General features: G+C 39.4%; 1 protein-coding gene across 3 annotated transcripts in view; it reads left to right on the top strand.

The window, feature by feature from the left end:
* Nucleotides 1-15337, top strand: part of tmem65 (transmembrane protein 65) — a 102983-nt gene that overhangs the window by 29172 nt on the left and 58474 nt on the right. The window contains exon 2 of one of the 3 annotated variants that reach the window (XM_068032404.1): nucleotides 11390-11461. The exons of the other annotated variants lie outside the window; for them this stretch is intronic. Within the exon in view, the coding sequence (XP_067888505.1) occupies nucleotides 11390-11461 (72 nt within the window). The remainder of the gene's footprint in view (nucleotides 1-11389; nucleotides 11462-15337) is intronic. 3 annotated transcript variants of the gene reach the window in all.

Here is a 15337-nt window from a genome sequence, read left to right as displayed (position 1 = left end):
CATTACCAAATTCCTGTCTCAGCAATTGTTACAGTAATACCTTGTACAACTCTCGGTTCTTAGGGCACCAGCCAGGTAGCTGGATATCTGAGATGTTCAATATTACCGGTACCAACTCAAGTTTTATGTTATCATATACAATTTTATTAGTTTTTATTATCGCAAGTCCATTCTGTAGTCAAGGCTGGGCAAGGGAGACCAGTCACTTGTGGCTGTTGGGTCGTAACCTTACTTGTTAGTAATTAAAATGTGGGGGTAATCGAGGTGATTGGAGCTTGTTGTCCGTTTGATAAATTTTGAATGCTGGTTTGATTGTTGGCTCCTTCCCTTGTACACCCCCCCAATGATTTTGACACAAAAGGTCCCTTGAGGGCCTTTGCTGTCAAAAGCTGACACACCTGGTAGATTAAATTGTCTACTAAAATAAAAGCAAAATACTGCAGATGCTGAAAATTGTCTCATTGATAAAGATGCTGTGATATTTGATGTCTGCAATTAAGGTCTTAAATTCTCAAAGCTGCTGGATCTTTTGCCGTGGCATCAATTCTCACATGGCCTGCCGTCACCTGCTTAAAAACAACCCACAAAGAATCCACTGTGGCTCTGCCCCTGAGCCCAATGGGTTAATTTGTCCAATTCTATCTGTCAATTTAGAAATTTAAAATTTAACAATGTCCAATATGTATAAATTTTACTCTCAGCAATGCAAAATTGTGTGGTGGATTAAATGGAAAAACAGCAGCTGCAGCGGGTTTTTTTTTCCAAGGGGCGGAGCAAAATCGTCTCAGCTGCGTCACTTTACAAAACCTTTTCCTTCTCTGATCGGAAAAAAACCGCACTCCATTTTAATCTATTTTTTTTCAATCCTTTTGGTATCCTTAGGGTTGCTCGCCTTTGAAGTTGAAAATGCCACAAATGCTTCCGCTGCTTTCAAAATAACAAATCACATCTGCACACTTGCACTGGTATCCCACTGCCATGCCACATATTCTGAACTCTCAGGTGATGTTATCAAAAGATCAAATATCAGCGGTGATGAAAAAGGGGGGGGCTGGTGGTATCTATCTGAGATCTTTGCTTACCTCCCCCTGCAGGGTCCTGATGTCTCTAGTTATGGCCAGACTTTCAAATGTCGCTCTCTTAAAAACTCATAGCTCCAAGAGAAAACTATCAATTGCCAGTCTTATCTACACTTTCCTGACATTCACTGGACAATTCGAGGCTTCTTGGAAATTAGCTGTTTATTTCACTATTTGTTTATCCCCAGAATTCCTTTATTAGCGCTTGCATCAGCCAGATCTGATTGCCAATTCCCATTAATTATAATTCTATTTCATTTTGAGCCCTGGAGAACCTTTACAATTAATATTAATAATTCCTTAAAACAGAAATCAAACATTTCCATTTGATTCCAGACATTAGTGTATATTGTTTATGTTTTTTTTACCTTCGATGACATTTTAATTCCTTAAATAACTTGCCAAATTAAACTGGATTTTTGACATCTCAGATTATTCCAAATTCAAATAACAGTAAATTTCCCTTTGAATGCTTTAAATAACCATTCATATCAATTTAATTTTGTTTATCGATTCCAATTTCTTATGCCCAGACTTGGTTGTACTTTTTGTACGTTAAAGACAGAAGTGCTTGCAACTATCTCTCCTTCTCAAGCACTTTGTCTCATTGATAAGGATGGTTGCAGCAGGGTTAATTTCTTGCTTGTCTCCAAGGGGGCGGAGCAAAGCATTCTCCGCTGCGTCGCTTTACGTAACCTTTTTTTTTAATGGAAAAGAACGAAACTCCTTTTTAAATGTTTTTTTTATCCTTAGGATTTTCAAACAACAAAATCTTCAGTAACATTATCAACTTCAAAGGAAACCATCTCCATCAGGAAAGACAGCATTTTAGATTAAACTCCAATTGTTTCCAAACTTCTTTTTTTTTGGCAACTTTTATAAGAGGTTTCTAATCCAAGGATGATTATTTTTTTTAACAAAGATGATTCCAAATTCCAATTCACTGCAATAATATTTAAAATCAAAACTGCCAATGTTATATGAGTGAGTCCTCTGTCCGGAACCGAAGACTCCTCCAAAATGAAATAATAAACTTGAAAGTTCATTGTGGCAACAAATGAAATTTCCAGGTCTTCAATTTAAACAGGTCAATTGACCTTAACAGTATTAATTCAATTCAGACTTATTAACTTATAATACTTATTAACTACACACAGAACAGAATAGCACGTGCTTATTTTAAAAGATAGGTAAATTACGTAATTTTCTTGTTCATCAGGCGCCTTTTCAAATGACTGTAATAAAACCAAAAACTAAAGTAAAAGTTATTTAACATTCTTAACACAATATTTAACACCAGCTTCTTCTTTCCTATATCTCCTTTGTTTATCCTTCTCTCCATTAGACCAATATCCAATTCCTAACATTTGCTACTTAAACAGTCAGTAAAACATGTCTTTAATTTAAACTCCAAAAAAACTAGAACAGATTTTAAACTGGAACTCCAATTAAAGCAGGAGTTGTAAACTTCAAATTGGATTTCTGCCAAACATCTTCAGACCTTCAAGGCTGAAGCTTATCTCTTAGAAAATTGTTCATTGCCTTTTCACAGTTGCAAAACCAGCTTTTAAAATCAAAATAAAATTTTAACTTAAAATATAATTCAATTTTATATCCCATTCCTGGGTGCACAACACTAATCGAAATGAACACACTCAACAATCACTTTTCACACTCATTCAATTCCAAACAACTTTGAAAATTGATTTCTGTAATGGGTTACGAATTCAAAATACCAAATCTCTTTCAAAATTCCCTTTCCCGATGTCAAGGAACACACACAGGTTCAACTAATTCACAACCAAAACATGACTCAAGGTTCCCACAAAATATACACTTGTAAAAATAGAAAAAGTAACAGACTCATTCTCTCATCATTAAGGCCAGACAACAAAAAGTTAACGACAGTCAGTTTTACAGAACACAAGTTGTACAGAACAAAGACACAGTAACTTGTTTTTACTCTAAAACATACCTATCTTTAAAACACATATTTACCGTGGCGCTTCTGCGTCTTTCTCAAGGGGGCAAACGGACGTGGGTCGCCTTTCTCCAGAGGACATGATTTACTTGTCCCCGGGGGCAACCCTTCCTCCTTACAAGCCGTCAAGCCCATTCTTCCTTCTACTCTCTCAAACCCTAGTTCTTTTCTATGAATCAAGCAGCATTAAAACGAAAGAAAACAAACGACACAAGAAAACGAATAGACACAGTAACACAAACAAAGGACGAACCACACACAAGGAGACGAACATGGGACAGGGAATTTTTAGAGTCTTTTGGTTTCCCCCTTCACTAATCGGTATTCCTAATTTGAGGGCGTTTTCGTGCCAACTTGATAGGAGGATTCTATCTTTTTCCTCCTGACAATATTGTATCCATAATCCAATTAATTCTTTGGCCCTATTGCCTTTATTTTGTTTCCAGATTTTTTCTTGGGTTTTTTTTAGTCACTTCCAAATCTTTTGTCCCCCCTAAGGGCCATTGGTCTATTAATTTCTTATTTAAGGCTGCCGATAATTGTTTGAAGTCTTTCCCTTTATCCGGATATTTATCACACAGTACTTGTAATGGGCAGGATGGATCACTTGTATTATCTAAACAGTTTCCCATATTCACAACTATTATCACAAACTATAATTACAACTATTATTACAAACTATTATTACTTACAAATTATCTAAACAGTTACTCACAATAAAAAATAAAACCTTAATCTCAGTCGTTCTAAAACAACCTTGCATAACCTTCAGTCGCGACCTACTTTAACCTTCAGTCGTAGTCAATACGACCTACTTTAATTCTACCTCAGTCCCCATCAGCCGTCCTCTAAAGAAACAGACTAAACCTGAGTGTCAGCTGTTCTAAAACGACACTGACTTTAATCAACCTTCAGCCGTAGCTTAATACGACCTACTTTTAACCTTAACCTCAGTCGTACCTACTTCGACTGACCCTTATCTTTTCTAATCCGCCAGACTGATCATTGATCTCGTCCAGACGATCTTACCTGACCATAAGCGAGTGATCAAACTTTTATCGGACTACGAGACAGGGGAAAACCGGCGTGGTCATTGTTCAACTACTCACGTCGGGGGCCCATTTCCTCTCTCTCCATCCAACACTAGTCTGATTCTGATTTCGCTGATGATCGGCGGTCGTCTGTTGAGATCCCACTTCTGACACCAAAATGTAAATCTGAGTTCTTTTTGCCTTCAGTCTGGTTCAGTAAATATACCGAGTCGGATGTGTAGGTAAAATCAATTACTTTATTTGCGCAGTCGCCAGCGGACTTACTCTGAGAACAGCGGCACTGACTCCACCAGAGTCTGTCGGGTCCCCCCCCAGAGTAAGTGAAGTTTGTGATACAGGTACTACTGTTTATACATTAAGATTCATGCTACACCTCCTTGTTTAACCAATCAGTGCGGTACAATTCGACTTCACCCACGTGGTGACATGCAGTACATCTGTTACTGAGGTTACAATACACTCCATTCTCAATACATACTTGTTACCAATAAAATATCGTTTTGTATCAGCAAGATTAAAAGAAAACAGACATTAAGACAATTAGCAAAGGAAGAGGAGTTAGACTGCTTTTGCTTCCCACAATTGTCATAAGTCCTGGGATCCTGTAATCTCTATCAAGTCACATCATGAAGTAACACCAAGCAGCAACAGTATACAGTGATAGTGTGGCCTTTCATTCCTTATCATCACTCACACAGGGATGGCCAGCATGTCTCACAGGAATCCATTTGTTCCAAACCACAAGGAGTTACACAATCAAGTCATGAATGAACAAATGTCCTTGCAATTACCAGTGCCTGTAAGTTTATACGATCTCACACTCTCAGCCTTTACTTTTAACTATTTCATTGCAGTTTCTCAAGCTTTGAATCATTTCATCAGAGCTCAGCAAAGTGACTACTCCTAACTTGGCTATATTTCCCATCTAGCATAGTGCCATGCCTTTCTGCTCACTTCCACAGCAGTAAGTGTCCAAAATGGATAATACTGTTCGACTCCCAGCTCCGTCTGTCACCCCTTGTCTTACTATGATGAGCACAAAATGCTTTACTGTTTAACCCCCTCCCTGTTTCCCCCGTTGCCCCCCACTGCCACCCTACTTCACAACTATGCATGTATAAGTAACAAAGCTTCTGGGGTTTTAGCTAAACTCTATTTACTGCATGTTAGCTCATGGCTATCTGTTGCTGGGAGTTTATTAGTTATAAATGAATACTGGGATTCTCTGGCTGATCACTCGAGAATGACCAAGTACAGGCATCGGTGAGCAGGTTTCCAGTTAGCAATTTAGATTTTTTTAAAAAGCCTCTTGATTTTTGGAGTAAGAAAATCTATATTAATTTAAAACATCTTTTCACAGTTGAGACAGAAGCCACTTAAAACTCAGATTTTTTTCAAAGCAATATTTGAATGTGAGGGTCTTGAATAAACTGTAATTGAATTTCTTCATATGAGGGGGTTCATCTAGGAACGAGGTAAAAGAGGAAGACAAATCTTGGAGAGTCTGCTTCTGGTCTCTTCATAGCTGGGGTCCTACCTGTTTGCACCTGCTGTTGAATCTATCAGTGCAATTTGAAATAGCTGCTTTGATCTTTGAGCACATTTGGCATAGAAGCAAAACAGATGAACTTTAAACAGTATTGCTTGTGATAAAGCTACAAGCACAATGACAGATCTAGCTGAAATAGTGCAGCATCTCACAAAGCAGTAGAAGAAAATTCATGTGTTCTGATGTGACGGGTTAAGTCTATTTGTTACTTGCTTATTTCTGGTATAGTATTTCAACCTTTCTTGGTCCGGTTGAGGTTTTATGGCCAAAGCTGTGATAACAGGTCATGTTGCATTGATGTAATTTTGGCAAACAAACTGCTGCTGCAAACAACAACTTGCATTAATCAGTGCCTTTAATGAAGTAAAACTTCAAAAAGTTCTTCACAGAAGTGGTACTGAACAAAATTTGACACGCGCCACATAAGGCGATACTAGAGCAGATGATCAAAAGCTTGGTCAAAGAGCTAGGTTTTAAAGCATCTTAAAAGAGAAAAGAGAGGTAGAGGGGCAAAGAGGTTTAGGGGAGGAATTCCAGAGCTGAGGGCCTTGACAACCAAAGGCACCAAAATAGGCTACTTTGTCCCAACCAATCCATGTCATCAATGTTTACCTTCCTTGCCAGTAAATGGGCCCAATCACATATATCCATCCTGCTTCCATACTCTGCTATGCTTTTTTCCTTCATCTAACTATCTAACCTAAGCTTGAATGTTGATGTAGTTTCTGCCTCAACCACTGATCCTGGAAGTGGATTCCGAAGCCTCTTAATGCTCGGTGTAAACAAGTTACTCTTTGTCTCTGTTCTAAATCTCTTACTTTAAATCTTTATCTGTAGCCCAATTTTTATACCCCTTAATTGCTGGAAACAGTCTGTTTTTATCTACCTAGTCTCATATTTTCATCACTTCAATCAATTCCTTACTTGCTCGCCCCACTAAGCATCTATTTAACTAGGGCATATGTGAAACGTTATTGAATGTAATTTTGTCTGGCATAAGCTTAATGTATCCACTTGAGTTACTCTGAAGTGCTCATCATGTACCCTCCATGACAGGAGGTCGACTTAACATAAATGTAATGAGCCTTTGTTTCAGAGGCTAGACATGTAACATTAGGATTGAGTTCTTTGGCAGTTGTTCAAGGCAGTACAATAACAGTAGTATTGTATCTACCATTTTACCTAACACCAAGGCAACACACAAGCTGGCAAGACATAGTTAAAAAGTGCACAAATTATGTTGTGTATTCTAAAAATTTAAGAGATATAGTAAGCTTACAAATGTATGGTGTACTTTTCCATCAAATTCAGGTTTAGTTTAGTTTAGTTTAGAGATACAGCACTGAAACAGGCCCTTCGGCCCACCGAGTCTGTGCCGACCATCAACCACCCATTTATACTAATCCTACACTAATCCCATATTCCTACCACATCCCCACCTGTCCCTATATTTCCCTACCACCTACCTATACTAGGGGCAATTTGTAATGGCCAAGGAGAGGATCAGGCCATAAAGTCATCAAATGAAGTCATACCCCAACACCTGTACCTCTCACCATGAAATAATCTGTGGTAGGCTATTCAGGCACACCATATGGTGCAAGCTTCATGTTACACTAGAATTTTGCTTTAAAACCTTAATTGTTTCAGTTGCACATCCTAATAATTTTAATAGGACATTGTTGATTCCTAGGTAGGTGTAAAACATTTGGCGGCCAATTTGCCAAACCCTCCTGTGAAGTGCCTTGGATGTCTTACTACGTTAAAAAGATTATATAAATGTAAGTTATTACACAGTAATTTGACAGAACTGGCTTCCCTCCACAATTTGTTGCTTTTTTGTACATTTTCTTCAATTTATTGCAGGTACATAAATTGATTACCAAAATTGCAAGTAAACCTGTGCTAATAAATTATAACTTAATTGTTCTGGGTTTTATTCTGAAGTTGGTGACCGAGGAAGCGGCTTCATTGGCCAGACGATGTTCGTGGGTTGCACCATCTGAGTATCACTTGGGGCAAGCAAATTCAGTGGGAATACGTGCTGGAAGCAAGAGGCAGCTGGCAAGATCTAGATATGGTCTGTGTGACGGTAGTTTCATACATTCTTCACTTGTCAACTTTCGTCAGTTGCCTGCATTCTTGATGCAGGGCCAGAAAGTTGCAGATATGTGTTTATGATCTCAAGGGAACATTTCTGTGTAGTATTGAGGGGAGTCCTGCATTGCCAGAGTTGCTGTCCTCACATATATCAGTGGATATTAAGGATTCCAAAACTATTCAGAGAAATGCAGGGAGAGTTCTCTGTGTGCTGGCAACTTTCCTGCCTTGATCAGTACTGCGAAAAAGAAACCGATTTACTGGTATTTCATTTCATTTCTTATGCAGTTATGCATAAAACTGCTGCCAAGTTTGACTATGTAACGGTCCTTATCCTTCAAATTAATTCATAACAGACCTCCAATCAGGTGTTGTATAAATGAAAGTCTTGATTCTGCACTGGAGTGAATATGACTCCCCCTGCATTTTGGTTGTTTGGGATAATATCCAATGAATATGTTTCTAAGTAATATAAAATCTTAGACTGGTTTTTGATTGGTTTTTGCCACACCTTTATGGCCTTCTCCTTCTCTGCTGGAAAGTAGGTTCTGTTCCATAGGAGATGCATGACACCAAAATCATCACACTATACAAAAACAAAGGTGACAGAGGAGATAGCAACAACTGCAGGGCATCTCCTCAGTGTCACGGGGAAGGCCTTTGTTAGGGTCATACTTAAAAGACTCCATTTAGTTGCAGAGTGTACCCAGAAGTGCAGTGCTGTTTCCATGCCAGCAGATCTACTGTGGTTATGATCTTCTCCACACGCCAGCTACAAGAGAAGTGCAGGGAACAGAGTATACTCCTTTACCTTATTTTTGTAGATCTCACTAAGGCATTCAACACCGTCAGCAGAGCAGGGCTTTACAAGATTTTTGGAAAAATTGGCTGTCCACCAAAGCTCCTCAGTTTCATTCGCGCCTTCCACAACAACATGGACTACACTGTACAGTTTTGGAGTGTAGAATGGAGTGAAACGGGTTGTGTCCTAGCCCCCACTCTGTTTGGTATCTTCTGCTCCTGCTCCTGATCTTTGCCTTCCCTGCAGATATGAAAGGAATATACATGCACACAAGGTCAGATAGCAAGTTCTACAATCTATCAAGGCTGAAAGCGGAGACAAAAACTCATCACGTCCTGATCAGAGAACTCCTCTACGCTGATGATGCTGCGCTAGTCACTCACACTGAAACTCAGCTACAAAGACTCATGGATTGTCTCTCCTGTGCCTGTAACTTGTTCTCCTTGACTACAAGCATCAAGAAAACAGTGGTCATGGGACAAGGTGTTGCATCTCTGCCCCTGATCACACTAAACAACACCCAACTGGAAATGGTTAGAAAATTCTGCTACCTTGGGTCCACGGTGACCGACAATCTGTCCCTTGATGCAGAGCTCGATACACACATAGGGAAAGCAGCTACCACCTTTGACTGACTTGCGAAAGCGCATGGGATGACACCAAGTTGACCCTTAGGCCCAAGCTGATGGTTTATAAGACCTGTGTTCTCAGCACCTTGCTGTATGGCTGTGAAACATGGGCGACTTACAGCTACCAGGAAAGGAAGCTCAATAATTTCTAACTTTGCTGTCTGCAGTGCATTATAAGTATATCCTGGCAGGACAAAATCACAAATGTAGCAGTCCTCTCAAAGGTAGAGCTCCCAAGTGTGTTGGCGTTAATCCACCGAAGCCACCTCTGTTTGATCGGACACGTCTGCAGGATGGAAGATGTTTGCATACCCAAGCACCATCTGTATGGTGAGGTAGCCAGGACCAGACGAGCAGTGGGGCACCCACAGCTCCACCTCAAGGATGCTTGCAAGCGTGACATGAAGGCCCTGAATATCAACTATTGCATCTGGGAGTCACTAGCTAGTGAAAGAGGGAAATGGCGACATATCCTGTGGACTGGTGTGCACTACCATGATGACCAGTTGCCACAGCAGCTTGTAACAGGGGCCAATGTCAAAAACAGCAACTCACAGCATGACTTGGCAGCTTCATGTGCAGCACTTGTGGCTGTCAAGGATTGGCCTTCACAGCCATCAGCAAAGGTGCACCAAGAGAAGATACCCCACCTAAATAGATTGTTTGCTGCATGTCCATCATCTTCTGTAGATGGAAGAATGCCAATCAATGTTTGTAATTCAATAAACGCTGAAGTGTTTTGCCTCAGTCCTCATATAGTCTTGAGCCACTTCACTGGTGCCAATAATAAATATGCACAACTGTGCTCTCTGGAGTAACTTGGAATGGCTGCAACTATCAAATATCTGTTGAACACACGTTGATGTTGTGAAGTAACCATTGGTGGCAAATCTGCAATTTCTTGTTTGAAAGTTAAAGGTTGCGGATGTCCATTGTATTTAAGGGAGGTGAATTTCCATGGAGCTTTGTTGATGCAACTTTGGTGGTGGAGAATGTGAAACCTAGAGGAAATGCACCTGAATGCCTTTATTAAAAAGCATTTGACCAATCTTTGTCCATCATTTGAATCTTGATGTTCATTGCTTGTCCTTATGGGGTTCAGTATCAAATTCTGACTGATAATGCACCTGTAAAGCACCTTGGGACATTTTACTATGTTACCTACGCAATATTGTTGACGCATTTTAATATCTGCAATGCAAAAACCAGTCTCTCAACAAAATCATGTGTGACAGATTTCGCTCCCTGTGTCTCTACTTCTTTTATCTGCATTTCTCAGCAATGTGGCATCTCTGCATTGGTGATCAGTTCTGTGACACACTGTCCCACATTGTATCAAAAGATAGTGTTATGTTTTATTTCATACTGTCTTGGTGAAAATCATGGAGCTTGATTCTAAGCAAATCATTATTTCAAGGCCTATTTTTTTTCAGCATTCTTGTGACCTTTATCTCCTCGCTCTATTCCACGTCTATCCATTGAGCAGCATGTTTTCTAGTTGTGAAGTATTTCCTTGTATCCTGATTTAAGATGGAAGCATAGAAGTTGATGTGAAGAAGCAGGCAGTCCAGTTGAACCCATAGTTTGAATAGATTACTCAGCATAAATTATTGATGGGATATAGTAGCATCTTCTTTAAGTTACTTCTGATTATTGAACTGGCATCATTCACTTTCAAAATTACTTGACTGGGCAGAATTTTGCACAAAAAGTGCAAATTAAGCAGGATGGTACTGTGTCAATATGGGGGTATGACTTACTCTCACGTATGAATTTGAAACCAATAGATTTTTACAAACAATGACTCAAAGCTCCTGTCCTGCATTGTGTAGGAAGTTAAGCATTAATCATTCACTGGCATCCTTAACCCATCACTGGGCAGAGGAATTATAAATCATGCCAGTGGAGCAATAGATTGATTTATGGTGAAGAAAACCTATCGATTCTAGTATTTGCAAGCCAGGAGAAAACAACACCACAGTAAGAGGTATTGGATAACAATGCTGTGTCTTCCTTGAAAGGGAAGCGTGTGTGTGTGTCCTATCAAAGTTACAATGTACGTCACTGGATTAGTAGGGGGTGGGAAGTGGTGGATGGGTGTTGTAGTGAGTTGTGTTTTTAATGTGTGAAAAATGTATTCATTGTATTTGTTCACATAAACAGTTAATAAATGTGGTACTTGTATTTGAATTTATAGCATCCCCTGGACACCGCTACCCCAGAGCCCAGATTCCCATAAGCAGGAAGTGGAGAGAACAGGCTGCAGCAGGTGATGCAGGTTGCTTTGTTGTGTGTCAGTGCACCTGTTCCAAATCCCAACAATAGCCAGATTTATGTTGTGCTTTGGCATGCTTTTACTGGCTAACTTGTGGTCCTAATGCTCAGTTTTTAATTTTTTTTTTTGCTGACAGTCTTTTTATAATTATGGCTTTTCAGTTGCTTTGATGTCACATTGTGCTTTACAGGGATGCCAGCTGAAGTGTGGAGCAGCTGTTCAGAAATTAAATTTGCGTTTTTTTTTGATTTGCTGCCTGCTATACAGTAAATGTTGGCTTACGATTGCAGCAATTCTAGCTTTAATTGGCTAGTGCTGTCTTAATTTTGCACAATGTGAAATGTCCTATTTCCTGTTCTCAAAGTGAATAATTTATTTTCGACCAAGTGCGTCATGTTTGGAAATGGTGTTGAAAGCAGAAGAAGTGTTCGAACTTTCCCAGTTCAAACACACATCTTTTTTGAAGTACCCAATCCTACAGAGGCTTAGCCTCATATTTACAATGAGAGATCAAAGTATAAACTATTGACTTTTTGGCAATCTGCCACTTGTCATTCACACTTGATGGGGAATAAAAGGTAGGGAAGCTATATTTTAAACTGCAGAACCGGTACAACATGAAGGATGAGAAGATGGTAAACTATAGGTAAACATTATCCTTGGAGTGCAAATTGTCTCTTAGGATGCAGCTAAATTGCCAGTGACTGCAACACAAATACAATTAATTCATGGGCTTTTATTGTGCCTTCTCTTCTATTATCTTGGATGCTAACAATTATGACAGTTCTAATAGTGCAGATGTTCCATTAGTTGTCCCACTGTTGGTAAGGGCAGCAGGTACTGTGCATCGCATCAAAGGAGGGAAGAATGAATGAATCATAAAGCATAATTAGTCTTGTGGCGGTTATACAGTGGCTCACTTTTGAAATTTTGATACAGCAGAGTTACTTTTGGGATTCACGCCATTCGGCCCACTTTAGATGACTTGTCTGTTCAGTTTAATGCATTTCTGATTTGCAATGCTTTCCTTTTCCTGACAAATGTAACTATCTTTGATCTTCCTGTGAAATATAGCAAAATTGCATCAAAAATCAAGTTCTCAGTATAATATTTGAGCAGAAAAATGCATTTAAACAAGTACAGAAGTTAAATCTCATCACGTAGAATCATTAATCTTACAGGACAGAATGAGGCCGTTTGGAGCTCTTTGAAAGGACTATCCAATTAATACTGCTCCTCTGCTCTTTCCCCACAACCCTGCAAAAATGTCTTCCAGTTGTCCCCTTAATGTCTCCAGTACCAATCCTAAATTTACATGTATTTGTTCAGCCAGTGCAAATCACCTTTTAGCAGTTACCCTTGAATAATTTTATGTTGATTATTACCCTTTTACAATGTTGATCACCTCAAAGATCTTCTTTAACCTTTTCTGCTCCAGTAAACTGGAATACATTTCTATTTTTCATGGTCAATGATAATTATTCCTAGGTAATTTTTTTGTCCACTAAGTGATTTTTATTTCAAACCTCTTCCTGTAGTGCCGAGGTCTGCTGAAGAAGTTGAAGCCCTTTGTAAAGCTGCCTAGTAATGTTTTATACACAATGCAGCATTAACTGGCTCAGATAATTTGAGAGAGGATAAAATTGTTATGGAATTTTACTAATGTGAACTTGCAATAAGTATAAATAAGGTTATTTGTAACACAATTACTGTAATTTAGACACTAAGTTGAGTCATAGTTGAGGGACTGGACTCTGTTTAAAAACAGCATCACAAGTAGAGTGGTCAACCTGAAACTGCAATGTTCCCAATAGTACTCTTTAAAAAAAAATACAAACATACAAATTAGGAGCAGAAGTAGGCCATTCGGCCTCTCGAGCCCACACCGCCATTCAATGAGATCATGGCTGATCTGTTTGTGTTTCGAATTTCACACTCCCATCTACCCCTGATAATTTTTGATTCCCTTGCCTAACAAGTCTCTATCTGCATCTGCCTTAAAAATATTCAATGACCCCGCCTCCATCACCTTCTGAGCTGGAGTGTTCCAAAGCCACACAATCCTCTGTCCTAAAAGGGCGACCCCTAATTTTAAAACAGTGGCCCTTAGTTCTGCACTCACCCACAATAGGAAACACCCTTTCCAGATCCACCTTGTCAAGACCGTTCAGAATCTTATAAACTTCGATCAAGTCTCCTCTCACTCTTCTGAACTCCAGTGAAAACAAGCCCAATCTGCCCAACCTTTCCTCATAAGACAACCCGCTCATTTCAGGTATCAATCTTATAAATCTCCTCTGAACGGCCTCCAAAGCATTTACATCCTTCCTTAAACAAGGAGACCAAAACTGCTCACAGTATTCGAGATGTGGTCTCACCAATGCCCTGTATAATTGAAGCATAACATCCTTACTTTTGTTTTCAATTCTTCTCGTAATAAAGGATAGCATTCCATTAGCTTTCTTTATTACTTGCTGTACCTGCATACTAACGTTTTGTGACTCCTGCACTAGAACACCTAGATCCTTCTGCACCTCGGAATTCTGCAGTCATTCTCCATTTAAGTCATACTCTGCTTTTTTATTCTTCCTGCCAAGGTGACCAACTTCACATTTTCCCACATTATACTCCATCTGCCAGGTTTTTGCCCACTCACTCAATCTATCAATATTGGTCTGCAACCTCCTTATGTCCTCTTCACAACATACTTTTTTTTACCTATCTTTGTGTCATCTTCAAATTTAGCTCCCCTCATCCAAGTCATTGATATAAATTGTAAAAAGTTGAGGCCCCAGCACAGACCCCTGCGGGACTCCACTCGTCACCTCCTATCAATCAGTAAAGGACTCTTTAATGCATACTCTCTGTTTTCTGCCGGCCAGCCAATCTTCTATCCATGCTAATATGTTACCCCCTACACCATGAGCTCCTACTTTGCACAATAACCTTTTATGTGGCACCTTGTCAAATGCCTTCTGGAAATCCAAGTACAATATGTCAATGGGCTCCCCTTTATCCACAGCACATGTCACTCCTTCAAAGAACTCGAACAAATTGGTTAAACATGATTTCCCTTTCATAAAACCATGCTGACTATTCACGATTTACCCTGAGTTTTTCTAAGTGCCCAGCGACACTTAATGATCAATTCTAACACCTTCCCCACGACAAACGTCAAGCTAACTGGCCAATAGTTACCTGTTTTCTGCCTCCCCCCTTCTTGAATAGAGGGGTTATATTAGCTACTTTCCAGTCTGATGGAACTTTTCCAGAATCTAGCAAATTTTGAAAAATTAACAGTGACACATCTACTACCTCATTAGGCGCCTCTTTTCAGACCCTAGGATGAAGTCCATCAGGACCTGGGGACTTGTCAGCCTGCAGCTCCATTGGTTTGCTCAGTACTGCTTCTCTGGTGATTGTAATTTCACCAAGTTCCTCTCTTCCTTCCACCTCCTGATTTACAGCGATTGCTGGAATGTTTTTATATCCAGAATACTCAGATTAAGTATATTCCTACTATAAAAATGTATTCAGCTTCTACTTCAGCATTCTGAATGCAGGCAAGGTAAAGACATAACAACAATATTCACCTTGTTCCTATTCACCTCCAATCTGTCTCCTTTTCCACAGATTGAATAGTTTTACTGTTAAATTTGTCAGGTTTAATAGTGATGGTGAAATAGGGATGAAGATTGTATTCCCACTGGCACCTAAAATACACACAATCCTTCAAAAAATACTTAAGGAAAATGAGGCATTAAAATTCAAAGAAAAAGGCATATTACCATTCGGCTACTGCTGGAGGATGAAACTACCTATCCTATCATTGACACAGTTGAATGGAGCTGCAAAGATTTGGGTTAGATC

This window comes from Heterodontus francisci, chromosome 5, assembly GCF_036365525.1.
Source record: "Heterodontus francisci isolate sHetFra1 chromosome 5, sHetFra1.hap1, whole genome shotgun sequence".
Classification (NCBI taxonomy): domain Eukaryota; kingdom Metazoa; phylum Chordata; class Chondrichthyes; order Heterodontiformes; family Heterodontidae; genus Heterodontus; species Heterodontus francisci.
This window is presented reverse-complemented; position numbering and strand designations above follow the sequence as displayed.